This window comes from Lepidochelys kempii, chromosome 8, assembly GCF_965140285.1.
Source record: "Lepidochelys kempii isolate rLepKem1 chromosome 8, rLepKem1.hap1, whole genome shotgun sequence".
Taxonomy (NCBI): Eukaryota; Metazoa; Chordata; order Testudines; family Cheloniidae; genus Lepidochelys; species Lepidochelys kempii.
In genome coordinates, this window is record NC_136387.1 from 108,196,349 (window position 1) to 108,211,893 (window position 15,545).

Below are 15,545 nucleotides of genomic sequence, written 5' to 3' on the forward strand. Positions count from 1 at the left end.
GGCACCTTGGGGGAAGAGGCAAGGCAGGTGTGGGGCCTCAGGGGAAGAGGCAGCAAGGAGTGGGGAGCTTGGTTGCTGGTGGGTGTGGAGCACCTGATAATTTTTCCCCGGGAGGTCTCCAGCCCCAGAGCACCCATGGAGTCGACGCCTATGGCTCCCTCCCAGGGGCCTAGCTGCCCCACAGGCTCTTGGTTGGCTGCCCCCCCCCCCCCCACTCTCTTCTCCATAAAGTGCAGGGGAAGCCACCTGGGGCTTTTCACCTCCCCATTCCCTGCTGGGAGTGTGGGAAAGCCACCTGGGGCTCCCCCCTCCATCATTCCCCTCCCAGTTTGACACCAGGCCATTGATAACTACTCTCAGTACAATCTTTCACCCAGTTGTGCACCCACCTTATAGTAATTTCATCTAGACCAACAAATTCCTCCCTGCTTGTCAGAACTGAGTCTAACCCAGCTGTCCCACGGTTACTTCCCCCACCCTAAGAAAGCAGTTGTCCCCAACATGTTCCCAGCACTTATTGCACATTGGTTGCTGATGATAGGGTGGTCAAGTGCCTGGTTTTTGACCAGAAAGTCCAGTTAAAAATGGAACCTGACATTGTCCGGTCAGATCTACTGACCAGACACCCAAAGTCTAGTTACTGCAGGTAGGGAGGCACTGGGTCATCACCCTCACCAGTATAGAGCTGTGTAGCCAGTATAGAAGGGATTTGGTTAGGAGGGTTCTTCCCAGACTGGGAAGGGCTCCAGACAGGTAGCCTAGCTCCTTGGTTAACCACTTCCCTTATTCCTATGGCTGGCTGACTTTGGATGGCTGGCTGCCGGGGTTGTATTTGGCTCCTAAGAGGTCTGATCCCAAGACAAGCCAGGGACACTTATTCCATCAGACTCTATAAAAGCAGACTAAGATATTTATTGACATTTAAAATACTGTACAAAATGCAGCCCCATCTCTCTTGCCAGTGGCATCTCCCATGCTCACCGGATGCCCTGGTGAATGATGCTGCTCTTGGCACTGCCTGCCTTCTCCTTCTTCTTTACTGGATCCATCTCAAAGCAGCGCCAAAGCCGCAATGTTTCATCAGCAGCTGCAGATGCCACTATTGAGCCATCTGGGCTCATGGTCAGGTTCAGGACTCTGGCTGTGTGACCTGTGGAAGGAGGAGCTGCCTATCAGGGCTCTGCTCACATCCCTCACCAATATCAGTCCTTTTCAGCCACTCATGCCCAGTCAAGTAAGTTCAGTCTGCTCTCCCCCATAAACAGACTCCATCCCACACAGCTGATGCTGAGGTGGACCTGGGCAGCTCTGGAAGGCTGAACAGAGGAACTCAAAGGAGACCTGACCCCTCAAAACCCTCTAGGGTGGAGCCTCTTCCCAGCAGGACATGCCTTGCTGCCATTGACCCATCTCACTAGCACACTGATGCTGCTCTCACAAAGACTGGAGAGTGACTTTACTTTCAGGATCTGTCTGCACGCAGCCAAGCCCTTTCCCACTGCCCTGGATCCCAGCCCTCTCAGCTGCTCCTGGACTGCACAGCAAAGGATGTAGACCTACCTTTCAACTCTGCAACCTTGGCCATGGTAGGATATTTCCACACCACCAGTTGATTATGCGCAAAGCCATGACCAGAAATGAACTCCTTGTAGTTTGACGACCAAAGGATGGAACATACCTATAGGGAGGCAGTTTGTTACACTGGCAGGTCACAGACCAGCAGCAAGAGGTCACTGACCAGGTGTAGAGTAGTTTGGGGACCAGCTCCTTACCTCCCAAAAGAGCCCGCAAAGAAGGGGCACAGACACTGCAGTAGTACCCAACATCCACCCCCATCCAGAGACAAGAAACCACCTCCACAGCATCCCCCATGTTCTTCTGGGGAGTATCCCAGGCCCTGGCCCTCAGGTTCCATCCCTTGGCAGCACTTACGTTGCTCACTGTGCCAAAGCGCAGTCTTGGACAGAGTCAGTGCTGAAGCTCACCTGGGAGTGGGCATCTACTGCGTTGAGGCAGGTGCCTGAACACACATTCCAGATCCTGATGTGTCTGTCGCTTGTCCCACCGCCTGTGGCCAGGACATTTGACTGCCATGGGCACCAGGCCACAGCCTATGAGAGAGGCACCAGTCATAAGACATGCAAGAACAGCTTGTTCCCCACTGCCCTTATAGGTCAGGCCAAGCCACGCCACAGCAGTTCTGCCATCCATGCATGAGAACAGCACTGGCAAGCAGATTCTTTGTATGTCCCAGGAGAAGCCCCTCTCCAACAGATGGAAACTCTGCCAGTGCACTGACAAAGGAAAGTAGAACCGAGCAGCTGCTGCATCACTCTGTGCCCTGTGCACACCAAACAAGTCTCACACAAGCCACCCACTCACCTTGACAGCACCCTGGTGCTGAGTGAAGGTCTGCACAGGAGCAAAGTCACCACTGTCCCCTTGGGCACATGGCCAGACATTCACCAGGTTGTCATTGCCTCCACTGGCCAGGTAGCGGCCATCAGGTGACCACTTGAGCCCACACACCTCCTGTGTGTGGCCAGCAAGTGTGGCCACGTGGTGCTCAGCAACCCGGACATCATGATGATGGATGTGACCGGTCCTCGCCCCACTGCAGAGGGAAGTTTTGAGTCAGGGTGGTATTGTGCTTGTGAGCTATACACCACTGCTCCAAGGGGCTCCCACTACAGAGTGTCTGGACAGGGATTTCAGCAAGGGCCGCTATTCAATGATGCTGTAATCTTGGTGTCACCTGCTACTGGACAGCTGAACACAGCAGCAGGGACTGCATTGCAGAGACTCATACAGAGGTTATGGAGAATGGAGGGCCCTCCCACTGCCCCTACATTCAGGGGCTTAAATCCAGCCCCTTCTAACCAGACGTGTTGACACATTCAGGTCCCTCCCCCAAGCTGGGCCAGACACCAGGGAGGAGTTGTAGCAGCCCAAGGCAGAAATGGGCTGTTCACCAGGACCTCACTCACTTTCTATTGGCATCTGGGGAATCTGTGCCCTGGTTATGCTGAAGTGGGTCCATGCAGAACTGCACTGCTGGCTTTGTGAACAGATCACTGAACACATGCAGAGTCAATTTGGTTTTTTCCAGCTGTTCATCTAGAGCAGGGGGCTCAAAGCCTGTTTTGCCATGCCTTGGTCATGTCCTTACCTGGAAAGAATGTAGCTGTTCCAGCTCAATGACCCTACACGGGAAGAATGGCTGATCATATTTCGGAGCCGTTTCTGTTGCTGTATGTCCCACAACTGCAAAGAGACATTAAGAGCAGTCATTTATCTTAATTGTGTAAGGAGATGAGAATAGAGCCCTTGTCACATTGGTGCATACCTTGGCTGTCAAATCCTGGATCCCTTTGCTTGAAGGCTATGGCGTTTAAACCTCTCAGTACACTAGGCTATGGGGGAGCCATCCAAAGAATTTTATACCCAATGCCCATGAGACAGCTGAAAACACTAGATATATATTAGGGACCTTCACAATTAATTATCAAGTGTTAACAATCCAGTGCCATCTTCACAGAACCCACTAGAAGGCATTGCCCAGAGAGTTTGAAGTTTGGACAATTGTGTTATTAAACAATAATATAATACCATTTATTTAAATATTTTGGATTGTTTTCTACATTTTCAAATACATTGATTTCAATTACAGCATAGAATTGAAGGTGTACAGTGCTCACTTCATATTTTTTATTACAAATATTTGCATGGTAAAAACCAGAAGAAATAGTACAGTATCTCCTTGCTTAACATTGTAGTTAAGTTACTGAAAAATGCTACTTCAATTCTTATGGGGAAATTGGATTCACTTTTTGCTTAATGACTGGGGGAAGGTTCCGGGGGGAAAATATATATATATAAAAAAATAATCACACACACAGCAATGATTAATGTGAAGCTTGGTTGAGGTGGTGAAGTCAGAGGGTGGAGACAGTGGGATATTTCCTGGGGAATGCCTTACTGATAAATAATGAACTAGCACTCAGCTGAGCCCTCAAGGATTAACACGTTGTTAAATGTAGCCTCACACTCTACAAGGCAGCACAAATGGAGGGAGGGGAGACAGGATGGCAGAGAGACACACACACACACACACACACAGTGTGTGTGTGTGATGCGCATCGCCCCTTTAAGTACACCGACCCCACTCAGTACACTGCCTTTTGAAGTAGCTCAGCAAGTTGAGACAGCAGCTACTGCCAGAAGCTCCCTCTGTCCTGACCCCTGTCACGTTCCACCCCGCTCTATGGAGATGGAGTAAGCAGGGGATACCCTGACATTAGCACCCCTCTTCCCCTCCCCCATCCTGCCCTGCACAGCAAGCAGGAGCCAGGAGCAACACATAGCAGTGGGGGGAAGGACAGCTGAACTGCTGGCAATTGCTAGCCTGCCGGGTGGCTGGTGCACAGGGAACTTAAGGGAGCGGGGAGCTGATGGGGGGCTGCTGGTCCACCCTGGTTCCAAGCCCCCACCAGCTACCTCCAACAGATTGCTCTTTCTGCAAGCAGTAGACAAAGTAGGGGGCTGCCAAACAACTTTATAAGAGAGCATTGTGCAACTTTAAATGAGCATGTTCTCTAATTGATCAGCAACGAAACGTTAACCAAGAGGATGTTCAGTGAGGAGTTACTGTATTTTTCAATTCACCTAATACAAGTACTGTAGTGCAATCTCTATCATAAAAGTTGAACTTACAAATGTAGAATGCTGTACAAAAAAATAACTGCATTAAAAATAAAACAATGTAAAACTTTAGAAGCTACAAGCCCACTCAGCCCTACTTCAGCCAGTCAAGTTTAGCTACAATTTGCAGGAGATAATGCTGCCCGTTTCTTGTTTACGTCGTCATCTGAAAGTGAGAACAGGCCTTTGCATGGCACTGTTGCAGCCAGCGTCACAAGGTATTTATGTGCCAGGTGTGCTAAACATTCATATGCCCCTTTGTGCTTCAACCACCATTCCAGAGGACATAAGTCCATGCTGATGACAGGTTCTGCTCAATAATAATCCAAAGCAGAGCGGACCGATGCATGTTCATTTGCATCATCTGAGTCAGATGCCAACAGAAGGTTGATTTTATTTTTTGGTGGTTTGGGTTCTGTAGATTCTGCATCTGAATGTTGCTCTTTTAAGACTTCTGACAGCATGCTCCACACCTCATCCCTCTCAGATTTTGGATGGCACTTCAGATTCTTAAACCTTTAGTCGAGTGCTGTAGCTATTTTTAGAAATCTCACATTGGTACCTTCTTTGCATTTTCTCAAATCTGCTGTGCAAGTGTTCTTTAAATGAACATGTACTGGGTCAACATGAAATACATGGCAGAATGAGAGTAAAACAGAACATACAATTCTCCCTCAAAGAGTTCAGTCACAAATTTAATTAATGCTTTTTTTTTTTTTTTAACTGATCATCATCAGCATGGAAGCATGTCCTCTGGAATGGTGGCTGAAACATGAAGGGGCATATGAATATTTAGCATATTTGGCATGTAGATACTTTGCAGTGCTGGCTACAACAGTGCCATGTGAATGCCTGTTCTCACTTTCAGGTGACATTGTCAATAAGAAGCAGGCAGCATTATCTCCTGTAAATGTAAACAAACTTGTCTGTCTTAGTAATTGGCTGAACAAGAAGTAGGACAGAGTGGACTTGTAAGCGCTAAAGTTTTACATTGTTACATAACTGCACTCAAAAACAAAACAAAAAGATATAATTGTAAGTTGCACTTTCACGATAAAGGTTGCACAATGGTACTTGAATGAGGTGAATTGAAAAATACTATTTCTTGTGTTTATCATTTTTACAGTGCAAATATTCGTAATCAAAATATAAAGTGAGCACTGTACACTTTGTGTTCTGTGTTGTAATAGAATATATTTGAAAAGGTAGAAAAACATCCAAAATATTTAATAAATTTCAATTGGTGTCCTATTGTTTGACAGTGCGATTCATCACGTGCATTACCTGCCATTAATCGACAGCCCTACTTCTATTGTCTCCCCCTCGTCTCCTCCTTTCCAGGCTGAACAGTCCCAGTCTTTTTAATTTCTCCTCAGGCAGAAGCTGTTCCAGACCCCTCATCATTTTTGTTGCCCTTCTCTCTACTTTTTCAACTTCTGATACACCTTTTTTAAGATGGAGACACCAGAACTGTATGTAATATTTAAGGTATGGGCCTATCATGGATTTACGTAGTGGCATATTTTCTGTATTATCTATCCCTTTTCCTAAGGATGCCTAACACTTAGCCTTTTTGATTGCTGTTGCACATTGAGCAGATGTTTTCAGAGAATTATCCATGGTATCTAGGAATCTATTATGATGCCAAGATCTTTCATGAGTGATAACAGCTAATTTAGATCCCATCATTTTGTATGCATAGTTGGGATGATGTTTTCCAATGGGAATTACTTGAAATTCAGTGTTGATAAATGCAATCTGCCATTTTCTTGGTCACCCAGTTTTGTGAGATCCTTTTGTAACTTCGCAGTCTGCTTTGGACTTAACTATCCTAAGTAATTTAGAATCATCTGCAAGCTTTGCCACTTCACTCTCTCTCTCTGTTCCCAGATCATTTATGAATATGTTGAACAGCACAGATCCCAGTATAGATCTTTGGGGGACTCTGCTGTGTACCTCTCTCAACTGAGAGCGCTGACCACTTATTTCTACCCTTTGTTTCCTATCTTTTAAGGAGTTACTGATCCAAGAGAGGACCTTCCCTCTTATCTCATGACTCCTTACTTTGCTAAAGACCCCTTGGTGAGTGACTTGTCAAAGGTTTTTGAAAGTACAAGTACACTATATCCACTGCATCACACCAGTCCACATGTTTGACCCACTCAAACAATTAATGGATTGGTGAGGCATGGTTTCCCTTTGCAAAAGCCATGTTGACCGGGTGTCGGATAATTCTGCTTTAGTTTCAACCAGTTTGTCTAGTACTGAAGTTAGGACTACTGGCCTGTAATTGCCAAGATCACCTCTGGAGACCTTTTTGAAAAAAAAATCAGCATTACATTAGCTATCCTCCAGTCATCTATTACAGAAACTGATTTAAATGATGGTTACATATCACAGTTGTTAGTTTTGCCATTTTGTATTTGAGTTCCTCCAGAACTCTTGGGCAAATAGCATCTGGTCCTGCTGACTTATTACTGTTTAATTTATCAGTTTGTTCCAAAACCTCTATTGAACCCACAATCTGGAACAGTTCCTCAGATTTGTCACCTAAAAAGAATGGCTCCGGTGTGAGAATCTCCCTCACATCCTCTGCAGTGAAGACTGATGCAAAGAATTCATTTAGCTTCTCTGGAATGGCCTCATCTTCCTTGAATGCTTTTAGCATCTCGATCATCCAGTGGCCCTACTGATTGCTTCAGAAGTAGAAACACTCAATTTTTGTTGTTAGTCTGTCTTTTGCTAGTTGCTCTTCAAATTCTACTGTGGCCAACATAATTGGTACTTTTACACTTGACTTGCCAAAGTTTCTTTGTGTTTTCCTCAGTGGGATTTGACTTCCAAATTTTAAAGGAAGTCTTTTGGTCTCTGAATGCCTTTTACACTCTGTTTAGCCATGGTGGTGTTTTTTGGTCCTCTGACTTTTTTTTTTAGTTTGGGGTACACATGTAGCAAGCTTCTATTATGGTGTTTTTAACGTTTCCATGCAGCTTGCGGGCATTTCACTCGTCACTGTTACTTTTAATTTCTGTTTAAGGAGCTTCCTCATTTTCGTGAGGTTCTTTTTGGATTTTTAAATTCTATCGTTGGGAAGGGGAGGGGGGCTGGTATTTTCCCCTCTTCAAGGATGTTAAGTTTATTACATTACAGTTGCTATGACCAAGTGGTTCAGCTATATTCACCTTTTGGACCAGATCCTATGTACTACTTAGAACTAAATAAAGAATTGCTTCCCCCCTTGTGGGTTCCAGGACTAGTTACTCAAAGAAGCAGTTGTTAATGGCATCAACAACGGTCCCGGGGCAGGAGCCTCTATTTAAAAGACTCTTCCCTCCCTGTACTGTGGGATTCCTCTCACCTGGACCTCAGCATTGCTAGTGCCGACAGCAAGGTAGTTTCCTTCTTTGATCCAGGACACTGATGAGATGTAGTCATCTGGCTGCTCCAACTGCAGCAGCTGGATGATCTCGCCAGAGGAGTAATTCCACAGATACACAGAGTTATCCAGAGCCACAGCCAGGAAGTTCTGGGAACTCCAGTCAATGAGGTTCAGATCTAAGATCAGAAGACACACCAGAGGTCACACATATGCCCGTTGCTCATTACAATACCCCAGGGAAGTCCTGCCTGCAGCCTGGCTCAGCACCATGGCAAGAGTCGTGTCCCCCCCGCCGCTTCTTCACCCCCAATGCTGATGGACCAGGAACTCCCACCTACACCAGATTTCCATAGTGCCACAGGTGTGCATGGCCCTCTACAGGTAGGGGATTGGCCTTGTAGCATGTTGGAATCCTAGCTAACAGGATCAGCGCACTGAAGCTTTTCATTCCAGTCCAGTTGCATGAAGCTCTGAACTCCCTTTCCTATAAGGTTAGATACAGACACTATCCAGCAAGCCACCCAGTGTCAGCCTGTGTGTTAGTGTGCCCTAAGAGTGCCAATGACACAGCAGTGACCAAGCTGAGAGAAGGCTCCATTGTTCCTCTAGGACCAAACTGCTGAGCCAAGGAAGGGAGCTGCCCTGTCTTGGCTGAGAACAGGCACTTTCTGCTATTTTTACCCCATCCACCTTGCTCCTAGGTGGAGCTACCATCTCACTAAAGCAGCTGATTTAGGGTAGGGGGATTGATGACTGAACCCAAGCCCCCTCATTCCTATAGGGAATTTTTGGCATCCCCTCTGTTAGAGAGGAACCCAGCCTCCACGGCACAATGAAGGAAACGGCAGCCATAAAAGCACACATTTCCCCACCTATCTTTGGCCTTCTGAATGAGGTGCAACAGAAAGTGGTAAAAGCCACCACAGTCCCAACAGGCTGAGGCACGAAACAAGCTGCCAGTGTGATTTCCCAAGGGGATAATCAGAGGCCTGAGAGTAGAAACAACTTGTCCTGAAGTGGAAGTGCAGCCAGACAGGAGCATTCAGAGTCAGGGTAATAAGGAGAGCAGAGTCAGTGCCAGCAAGAGGAGTATAGGGGAAAGAGGCACTTTCAGTTATCAGGAGATGGGGACCAGAGCCACCCACTCACAAAGGAAGCGCAGAAGTTAATTACAATTGAAAACGGCCGGTACTGAACCCTTTTTAAGCCTGACTTTTGAGTTCCTCTTCAAGAAGAGCAAGGGACTTGCCCCTTCTGCTCAACAGCTTCCAAGTTTAAACATATAAGCCAGCAGATCTAGATGAGAGAGACTGAGACACTAATGGATTTGCTGAAGAACTCCTTTGGGAGTACACACAAGGTTCTGCAGTCACAGAACCAAGGGAGAAGCACCATCCAAACAAGAGCAATCCCAGGGTTCTGCAGTCACAGAACCAAGGGAGAGGCACCATCCAAACAAGAGCAATCCCAGCAGTAAGTGCCCGCTCAGGCTAATTTCGGTCCCTAGCAGAACAAGTCTTAGGACAGACTTCCAGAGGGGAATGGCCTGCAAGTTACGAGGAGTCTGAGGTCAGAGAAAAAAGAACCTGCTAGACAAAGCGAAGAACAGAGTGGGTGAAAAGAAGAAGGTGTGAACAAGACCAGGATCCTATGGAGAGACTTTCAAAATCTTACTTAGAATTAGCTACAATGGGACACTCATATGGACTGACAAATGGACTGGAAGATAGCCAACCAGGGACACCAAGTGACAGCATTGAGTTGGAGATAAGAATTCTTGCAATATCTTTGATACTACGTCTGATCTTGTTTAACCTCTTCATGCAGGGTGAAGAAGCAGCAGGTAGCACCCTTGTGCCCTCTATAAATGTCACAGCACAGCAAATACTAGTATGGACAGGAATACAAGGGCCCTGCACATAGCAGCAGAACCCGCTTACAGTAGTCGTTACGGATCTCTGGCGCATCCAGGATCCGGTCTGGCATGGAGGGAATGTATCTGCCATTCTTCCTGCTGGACCCAGGTGTTGTTTTCTGGCTGTAGAGCACTTTCAGGTTATTCTGGTAACCTGTAAGCCAGAGAGACAGCAATGGTTACTCACTAGATAGTTTCTTCCAACTCATCCTGGCAAACTTGTGGCTCACCTAGGCACAGGGAGTCTTCCACTGAAGGCAAAGACAAGCCTTAAAAGGGAGATGCACTTGCTTCAGGCCAGCAGAGCAAGCTGTGGTGTTATGACACCTGCCCACTAGGAGACTGAGCTGATGAGTCTCATCCAATGAAGTGAGCTGTAGCTCACGAAAGCTTATGCTCAAATAAATTGGTTAGTCTGTAAGGTGCCACAAGTACTCCTTTTCTTTTTGCGAATACAGACTAACACGGCTGCTACTCTGAAACTCCTTTTATGCAACCTATCGAGCCACCTTCAGATGGCAGCCACTTTACCTGCTGAAACCAGATTCAAATTGGTGGGCTTGGGAAATTTCACTTTTCCCCAATCCCCTGTTAATTAACAGTTCAACTGAAGCATGACTTAAACCAAGGATAGTATGGGGTGGGTGGGGGCTACTCACTATTCTACTGCAGCCTTTCCTTGAAGGAGCTTTGGGCCAAAAGCAAATTTTTAGGGAGGATTTGCTGTTTGCAGTGTCAATCACTGACTTGTGCAGCTACTGCTCAGCTTAGACTTGAGAGGTTTGCAGTGGCCAGGATGCCAGTAAGCCATTGATCACAAAGGGAAGCTATTAAGGAACTTATGGTGTTCCAGAGCTCAGTTGGGTACACAGCTACTTGCACACATCCCATTGCTTGGGGTGGGAGAGTACACAGGATACCAGTCAGGGTTCTGTTATGCACCCCTCCTTTGAGGAAAAAGGAGCTCTTCTTCCCTTCCAGCACAGAGGTGCTTTCAGATCACCCCCAAACCCTGCATACCTTCTGGGGCATTTTGAGGCTTCCCACTAAGCCGGAGGATCTTTGCTTCTTCCACATCAAACCCATTCAGATTCAGCGCCCAAGCCTTCTGTTGCTCCTGTAGATAAGATATACAGATCCTCTCAGGCAAACTTGAGTCTTCCTACCACATTCAGAGGGAATACGGGTAAAACAGGAATGTAGCTCAACAGCTCAGTGGCCCCATGGCCCCAGCTGTGCCATCAGCTTAAGGTAGTTGCCTCTGCTCCAGATGGTATGCTGCTTTGCTTGGAGAACCAGCTGCATGCAAGCCAGTTCTCCAGGCTGCCCCTAGTTCACTTGAAAAGCTATCCTCTGTTTGGCCAGTTTTGTAGTGTACCAGCTATCCCCAAATTGGCCCTTTTTTGCATCCCTTTCCCAGTGTGGAAATATGGCCACAAGGGACTGGCTTTGTACAACTGCTTCATGACTTGCCTATCTGGAGAAGTCATTCCAGAATAATATAGGCCGTGACTCTACAGTGCCATAGCTACTGCTAAATAGCTTATTCCACAACAAGTTCTGGGGAATTTCCTTATGCAACCAAGTCCAAGCTTTGAGCCTGGAATAGCCAGCTCTGTGTGGGCAAATCTCATTAGCCTTCCAGAAGTTTTGCATTCAGACCTGCCAGATGCAGCGCAGGCTAGCCAAGGGTCCCAAGGCATTATATAATACAAAACAAAAAGCACACACTGCCCTCACTCTTTGTGCCTAGGGGCCACAACCCAAGTCTCCTGCAATAACTTTGTGCAGCTTTACCCATTCCAGCCACCACTTTTCATGCCTCACTCCATAAAGAGGAGTGCTGCAGATGCGAGCACCACACCAATTGCTCATCGTGCAGCAGTGTGAATACGCCGAAGTTTGCTTCTCAGGAGAAGATTAGGAGAGACTGGCTGTTAGGAGAATGCGTTGCTCACCTTCTTGGTAGGTGTATCCTCAGAAGAATCATTCTCTTTGGTCAAGAGGAAGCTAGCAACCTCCATCTGCATGGCACTGCGGTTGGGAATGTAGCGGTCCCTGCCTGCCTTGGTCGGTGTGCTCTGGATTTTGGATCCTGATTTACCTGTGTTGTATACAGAAGAGAGCCATTCCATCTGCAGTTAGTTGAAGCAAACTGCCCAGCAAAGGCCAAGATAGACAATATTTGCCTCAAAGGCCCTCAGGCACTGCTGGCTGACCACCATGTTTTCCAGGTGTTGGTGTTTTGCCAGCCTGGAGGCTCTAGTGCAGCCACACAAACAAATCCCAGGATCTTGACTGGATGGGAAGAGGCTGATGCAGTAGATAACCAGCTGCCTCCAATCCAATGATCATGTGCTGCTGTCCTCTCTGAACCTCAGCACATCTTAGAAGGGCCTGGGTCCCAGCTTAACTTCATTAAGAGACACTCTGAACTCCAAAGCAATGGCTTCAACAGCAGGCAACATCACTCATAGCTCCAGGAAGAACCTCAACTTGTTTCAAAGACTCGCCATTCAACCTATACATACCTCTCAGTCCTCTCCAGGTGCAGCCAAACAGAGATTCCTCTAGAGAGGGACCAAGGACAGACTGGTGGCACTGTCATGTAGAAGGTCACCAGTATCCACTGTGCAGAGCTCAGCAACACCAGAGCCCAGTCACTGTGACTGCAGCCACTTACAGACCCCAGAGCCAGGAGTCTTTACATAGTAATTCAAAATGTTGGATCAGACAATAAGATCCACCTACCTCAGTGTCCTCTCTAACAGGGCCAGTTCAAGATGCAGTGGAGAAAGGTGTAACCACCCCCAAGTGGCAGATGTGCCTCATATAGGTTTTCTGTCCATCTCTAATAGAGATTGGCTTAAACTCTGACATGCAAAGTTTAAAATAGCCCTTCTAGAATTTGTCAATAATGTTAACTCTGAATATTCTTGATATCCATAAAAATGTCCATTCCTTTCTGAATTGCGTCAAGTCCTTGGCCTCTGATTTCCTGTGGCAGCGGGGGGGGGGGGGGGGGGGGGCACAGAGGAACATTCAGGGGGACACAGCTGGGGCCCAGGCCAGCACCCACAGAGGGTGGGGAGGGAGTGCCCCTTCGTTCTGCTCCTGGCCCCAGCCTCAGCCCCCTTACCCCGTACATCCCCCCCCCCCCCCAAGCTGTGGCCCGCTCCCAGGCCCAGATATTGGGGGGAGGGCACATACAGGGATAAGGGAGGGGGCATGAGGTAAACAGTTTGGGGACCACTGCATTAGAATATTCCTCTATTATTCACCATCCCATTCCTAACCATTTTTTTTTTTTTTGAAACCACAGCTGCACACTTAGAGCTGCCTTGGTGTTGCCAAGCTCCCTTTCTTGGGTTGACAGTTAATTTAGAGCCCATCAGGCATATATGTGGAGTTTAAGTTTCTCCCTTCAATGTGCAACATAGGAATCCATTTGCCATCGTGCTGCCCATTCACACAACTTCTTCAGGTCTCTCGGAAGTGCTTCACAGTTCTCTCCAGTCCAGACTATCCTCGTAGCCGTGCCATCTGCATACCGGGCTACCGCACTGCTCACCCCCTTTCCAGATCAGTAGTAAACATATCAAGCCACAAGGAGAACTGACTAACCCTACCCTGTTTCCTCTTTGCCGGTTTTCGATCCCTGACAGTACTCCCTCAGCCCACGGTGACTTCGCTTCGCCTGCCGAAGGAGTGGCCTGAGCTAGGCCGCTGGTGCCCTGCTTCCCGCACAGCGGGCCGGCCGACGCAGGGCTACCTCTGCTCACCCACCGGCACTCCCGGGGCGCCGGCCGCAGCTCTGACTCACCGGGGGTTTTGGAGGGGGTTTTGCTGGTGCTGTGGGGCCGGTTGGCTGGTTTCATGGGGGAGAGGCCGGTGCTGCCGGTGCTGGCAGGGCTGGGCCCGGGGCCAGCAACGGAGACGCTGCTCTCCTTGGCCTTGCGCTGCCATCGCGCCAGCGGGGCGTTGGGGATCGGGGCGTCCAGCTTCAGCAGAGCGTGCACGTCGCTCTCGAACACAAACTGCGCCATGGCGGGGGAGAGCGGCCTGGGCGGGGAGAAAGAGGGCGACAGGTGAGTCACAGACCGACCAGCCCCACCCCCGGCACCCCCCGGCACCCCGCGGGCGGGCGGACACGGACATGGGGATGGGGACACGGGGACAGGGACACGCACACGGGGACACGCACACGGGGACGGATGCGCACACACGACAGGTGAGTCACAGACCGACCAGCCCCACCCCCGGCACCCCCCGGCACCCCGCGGGCGGGCGGACACGGACACGGACATGGGGACACGGGGACGGGGACACGCACACGGGGACACACACACACGGACGCGCACACACGACAGGTGAGTCACAGACCGACCAGCCCCAGCCCCGGCACCCCCCGGCACCCCGCGGGCGGGCGGACACGGACATGGGGACGGGGACACGGGGACACGCGGACACGGACGGACGCGCACACACGACAGGTGAGTCACAGACCGACCAGCCCCACCCCCGGCACCCCCCGGGCGGGCGGACACGGGGACGGGGACACGGACACGGGGACACGGACGGACGCGCACACACGACAGGTGAGTCACAGACCGACCAGCCCCAGCCCCGGCACCCCCCGGCACCCCGCGGGCGGGCGGACACGGACACGGGGACACGGACACGGCGCCCCCCCCCCGCCGGGCAGACCAGAGACCGGCCCGCGGCGGGGCCGGGCGTTCACCGCACAGACCGGCGCGGGGCACTCCGGGGACGCACCACCGGGGACAGCGGGACGCCTCGCTCTCGTTCCCTCAGTCAGTCTCCGCTCTCGGAGCGCCGCCCCCTCGCGCCGCTTAAACCTGGCGCCCCAAGCCCCCATTGGCCACTTCAAACCCAACTGCCGCCAGCACCATGGCGACACGACCCAACCCCCTGTCCCGATTGGCCCGCACGGACTCGGGGCGGGGCTTAGCCCTGAGACGACGCTGGCCTCGTCAGTCTCGTGAGACTTGGGCTTGACCTCTGACCCGAGCCGCGGTCTAGTGACCTCTGACCTAGGCTGCTGATTGGCTGGAAGCGCCTGCCGGGGGGCCGGTGTTGGCCGGCCGGGCGTCGGGAGCCTGCGGGGGCCGAGGCCGGGTCGCAGCCGGCGCCTCGTCCTGCCCTGCCCCGGGCGCCGCCCCGCCTGCCAGGGCCGAGTGGGAGCGGGGACGCGGCGCGGCGGGTTCGGCCCATTTTTGAATGGGAGGAAGAAGTCGAGGGACCCTCCTGAGCGCGCCGCTGGCCCGGAACCGCCGGCTCCTCTCCCGGCTCCCAGCCCCCCGGCAACCGGCCCCGCGGCCCCCGGCCTACCGCCCTGGGCTCGGGCCCCCCGCCCCCCCCGCCGCGCGGCCCGCCCCCCCCGCCGCGCGGCCCGCCCCCCCCGCCCGGCCCGCCCGGCCCGCCCCCCCGCCGCGCGGCCCCCTGTGAGCTCGGGGCCGCGCCGCGCCGGTCGCACCTGGGCAGCGCTTTACCCCTGTGTCGCCGCCTGAGGAGGCGCCTCGGTGCCCA

At 50.7% G+C, this 15,545-nt stretch overlaps 1 protein-coding gene across 3 annotated transcripts; it reads right to left on the reverse strand.

Annotated features, from left to right (window-relative positions):
- Positions 1–893: 893 nt before the first annotated feature.
- On the reverse strand, positions 894–14,883 carry CDC20 (cell division cycle 20). 3 transcript variants are annotated; one of them, XM_073358017.1, is made up of 11 exons: positions 14,772–14,883; positions 13,819–14,057; positions 11,954–12,099; positions 11,016–11,112; positions 10,021–10,149; positions 8,060–8,256; positions 3,170–3,264; positions 2,383–2,614; positions 1,986–2,111; positions 1,561–1,678; positions 894–1,150 (listed from the first exon to the last, which is right to left on the reverse strand). In XM_073358017.1, exons 2-11 carry the CDS (start codon positions 14,039–14,041, stop codon positions 978–980), a joined length of 1,536 nt encoding a protein of 511 aa, XP_073214118.1. In that variant the 5' UTR covers positions 14,042–14,057; positions 14,772–14,883; the 3' UTR covers positions 894–977. The 3 variants fall into 3 exon arrangements, with proteins under 3 accessions (XP_073214118.1, XP_073214117.1, XP_078710274.1); XM_073358016.1 differs by having other exon boundaries at positions 14,746–14,883; XM_078854148.1 differs by having other exon boundaries at positions 14,703–14,883.
- Positions 14,884–15,545: the final 662 nt, after the last annotated feature.